This window comes from Octopus bimaculoides, chromosome 25, assembly GCF_001194135.2.
Source record: "Octopus bimaculoides isolate UCB-OBI-ISO-001 chromosome 25, ASM119413v2, whole genome shotgun sequence".
NCBI lineage: Eukaryota > Metazoa > Mollusca > Cephalopoda > Octopoda > Octopodidae > Octopus > Octopus bimaculoides.
This window is the reverse complement of record NC_069005.1, coordinates 26,050,098-26,054,199: the sequence shown is the minus strand read 5'-3', so window position 1 is coordinate 26,054,199 and position 4,102 is coordinate 26,050,098. Positions and strand designations below refer to the sequence as shown.

General features: G+C 40.0%; 1 protein-coding gene across 1 annotated transcript in view; it reads left to right on the top strand.

The window, feature by feature from the left end:
• The window catches only part of LOC106877596 (coatomer subunit beta'), a 28,628-nt gene that overhangs the window by 16,186 nt on the left and 8,340 nt on the right, over positions 1–4,102 (top strand). The window contains exons 13-16 of the mRNA XM_052976627.1: positions 710–820; positions 1,765–1,979; positions 2,914–3,006; positions 3,152–3,206. Of these exons, the coding sequence (XP_052832587.1) occupies positions 710–820; positions 1,765–1,979; positions 2,914–3,006; positions 3,152–3,206 (474 nt within the window). The remainder of the gene's footprint in view (positions 1–709; positions 821–1,764; positions 1,980–2,913; positions 3,007–3,151; positions 3,207–4,102) is intronic.

The following is a 4,102-nucleotide window of genomic DNA, read 5'->3' as shown; positions in this document are numbered from 1 at the left end:
ATAATTATTTTTTTCATTTTAGCCTATTTTCAATCATCTGTAAAAAATTAAAAGTAATTACTCTCTCTTTACTCATTTACTTGTTTCAGTCATTTGACTGCGGCCATGCTGGAGCACCGCCTTTTTTAGTCGAGCAAATCGACCCATGGACTTACTCTTTGTAAGCCTAGTACTTATTATATCGGTCTGTTTTTGCCGAACCGCTAAGTTACGGGGACGTAAACACACCAGCCTCGGTTGTCAAGCGAAGTTGGGGGGACAAACACAGACACACACACACACACACACACACACACACACACATATATATATATACGACAGGCTTCTTTCAGTTTCTGTCTACCAAATCCACTCACAAGGCTTTGGTCGGCCCGAGGTTATAATAGAAGACACTTGCCCAAGGTGCCACGCAGTGGGACTGAACCCAGAACCATGTGGTTGGTAAGCATGCTACTTACCACACAGCCACTCCTGCGCCTATATTCAGAAATTTAAGTACTCTGGGACTTATTGGGTTAAGACAGGGCTAAAAGGATTAGTCGCATGATAATGGTGACCAGATTACTGGGATTGAACTTTTGGCTGTTGACTTTGCTTTGTTTTGGGCACAGTTTGTGTCTGTTAACAGTGTAAACTGATCTGTGTGTGTGTGTGTGTTTGTTTGTATGATGAATTGGTACTAACATGAGTAACTGTTCCTTTTATGCAGGGTTTCAAATCTCAAGCTCTTGCAGTGACCTGTGACCCTGAACATAAATTTGAACTGGCTTTACAACTGGGTGACCTCCGAGTGGCCTATCAACTTGCGAAAGAAGCTGAGGTGAGTTTGTAATATTCATATTTCTCCTAAAACGTTTTTTAACTCTCTTTGTCAGTAAACATGCTTTTGCAAAGTTACTCTAATTTAATTCTTTTGTTTATATATTGTATATATATATATATATATATATGTATATTGAGCAAATCGACCCCAGGACTTATTCTTTGTAAGCCTAGTACTTATTCTATCGGTCTCTTTTGCTGAACTGCTAAGTTATGGGGACGTAAACACACCAGCATCAGTTGTCAGGCAATGTTGGGAGGAACAAACACACACACACACACACACACACACACACATATATATATACATACATACATATATACGACAGGCTTCTTTCAGTTTCCGTGTACCAAATCCACTCACAAGGCTTTGGTCGGCCCGAGGCTATAGTAGAAGACACTGGCCCAAGGTGCCACGCAGTGGGACTGAACCCAGAACCATGTGGTTCGTTAGCAAACTACTTACCACACAGCCAATCCTACGCCATTGTTTTAACATAAGTATCCTTGATTAAATTTTTTTTTTAATACATGTTTATTAGGGACTTCTGGTAACGCATGCACAATGACCAATAATAATCAGTCAGAGTGACGTGTACCTGCTTGGGCTACAATTTTTGTACATTGTGTAGTGTGTGTATATATTAAAATTTATTGGCAGTATTTAGGTAGTAATTTTTATTGCATTATAAATGCATGTTCTTTTAAAATAATTGCATTTCATTTTTACATTTTCTATTTCTGATTTTCAAACTTCATTCATGTTGCATGTCTTGCCAGCATTCTTCCATATATGTGTCACATGTATAATTATGCATATAAGCTGTAGGAACATATGATACAATGATATCAAACCAATGTAATAACATGCTATCTTAAAGATAGCTTGTTCACACTATATATATAAACATGTATATAAAATTCTCTTTTCCATGTTTTCAGTCTGAGCAGAAATGGAAACTTCTTGCTGAGCTGGCTATCAACAAGTGTGAGTTTGGACTGGCTCAAGAGTGTCTCCACCAAGCACAGGACTTTGGTGGCCTTCTCCTACTGGCTACATCTGCTGGTAACACAGACATGGTCCTTCGTCTTGGTCAAACAGCAGAGAAAGCCTCACAGAATAATGTTGCATTCCTCTCTTACTTTGCTCTTGGAAAGTGAGTGTTTGTTTTTGTTTCCTCTAGACTTTTATTGCTAATATCTTGCTGTATCCTTCAAATTCCGCCAAGATCAACTTTGCCTTTCATCTTTTCAGGGGTCGATAAAATAATAAGTACCAGTTGAATACTGGGGTTGATATAATCGACTGTCTCCTCCACATCCCATCCCACTGTGTCTTACTACCAACACAACATGTTGCTGTTACTGTTGTTGCTGCTGCTGCTGCCTCTCTTGTTAGGGTATGGATTGCCAGAATTGGTAGTGCCTTAGGTGATGGGCCTTACATTTATTTACATTCAGAGTTCAAATCCCATCAAGATCAACTTTCACTTCTGGAAGTGGAGCAGAGAGGACATGACAGTAGCAGCAGCGGTGGTGGTGGGGGTGGAGGATTTATGCGGTCAAGTAAGTATCAGTCTGGTGGTGGTGACAGCGGCAGTTATATTACACCTTGAAACTATGAAGCCTCTGTATCTCATTGCTGGTGGGTGGTAGAATCACCGAATCTGAATAATAAAAGTTGTGAGGGTGCCAGCTGCAATGCCTTTAATCACAGTTCTGCTGGGTTTATGCCTATTAAATAGGTATAAACACCCACCACTGTAAATACTAATACTATTTCCTGAAATATTTATATATTTTGTTTTATTTTTGTCTGTTTTGTATAAAATACCTTCTATTGTCTATTCACCTATTTGTTACCATTTTATCCTTACCATTTCATTGTCCTCATTCTATTATCCTCCCCTCTATTCTATTCCTCACCATTTTATCTTTTACAGTTCTACCACAGTTCTACCACTACACATTCTATCACAGTTCTATCTTTGCACATTCTATTCCTCAAGATGCTGTCATTCACGGTTTTATTTCTTCCTTATTCTATTCCTCATACTATCACTTACCATTCTATCATTCTCAATTCCACAGACTTGATGAATGTTTAGAAGTCCTCATCAACACCAACCGTCTGCCCGAAGCTGCCTTCTTTGCCAGGACATATCTACCAAGCCAGATATCACGGTAAGTCTCATATATTGTCTTGATTGTTTCACATACTTTCCATTTTCAGTGTCTTGGAAATCTCTTGTTTTACTTTTCCTCTCCCCTGCTTGGCAAACATCGGCTGCAATTAAGGAGAGTGAAATTCTCTCTGTTTGTTCACTAGGAATCTAGGCATATTTGAATTCAAAGGTCCTTCGTCAGCATTAGCTCATATTCGAGTAGTTAATCTTTGGCAATTGAGCCTTTTCATCTTGATGGGTGCGAAGGGTGCCAATGCCTAAGGTGGTTGTCCCTGCCAAAGGGTGGTATGACCAGACCAGGATCATTTCTGTAATTCAAATACCCAGCTTTGTCAGACTGATTCCAACTGAGAATTACATTAAGAATTACATTCTCGGAGTGGTTGGCGTTAGGAAGGGCATCCAGCTGTAGAAACTTTGCCAGTTCAGATTGAGCCTGGTGCAGCCTCTGGCTCACCAGTCTTCAATCAAACCGTCCAACCCATGCCAGCATGGAAAGCAGACGTTAAATGATGACGATGGTTTGTGTGTCGAATATTCAGTCACTTAGTATCAAAGGCTGATTTCAAAACACTTAACCTTACGAAGGAGATGACAGAAGACTGAGATATGTAGTGTATAGATTGTCATAGCAGACGTGTTTGAATCATTGGTTTACTGAATCTAGGTTGACCTAGGGCTAAACAACTGTACATGTAAATATCTATCACTGGTTTCATCACCTCATACTCTTTTACTTGTTTTAGTCATTTGACTACGGCCATGCTGGAGCACTGCCTTTAGTCAAACAAATTGACCCCAGGACTTATTCTTTGTAAGCCTAGTACTTATTCTATCGGGACGTAAACACACCAGCATCAGTTGTCAAGTGATGGTGGGAGGACAAACACTGACACACATACACACATATATATGTGTGTATATGTTTCCGTCTACTAAATCCACTCTCAAGGCTTTGGTCGGCCAGAGGCTATAGTAGAAGACACTTGCCCAAGGTGTCACGCTGTGGGACTGAACCCAGAACCATGTGGTTGGTAAGCAAGCTACTTACCACACAGCCACTCCTGCGCCTATTCATTTTTCATTTCCTTTTC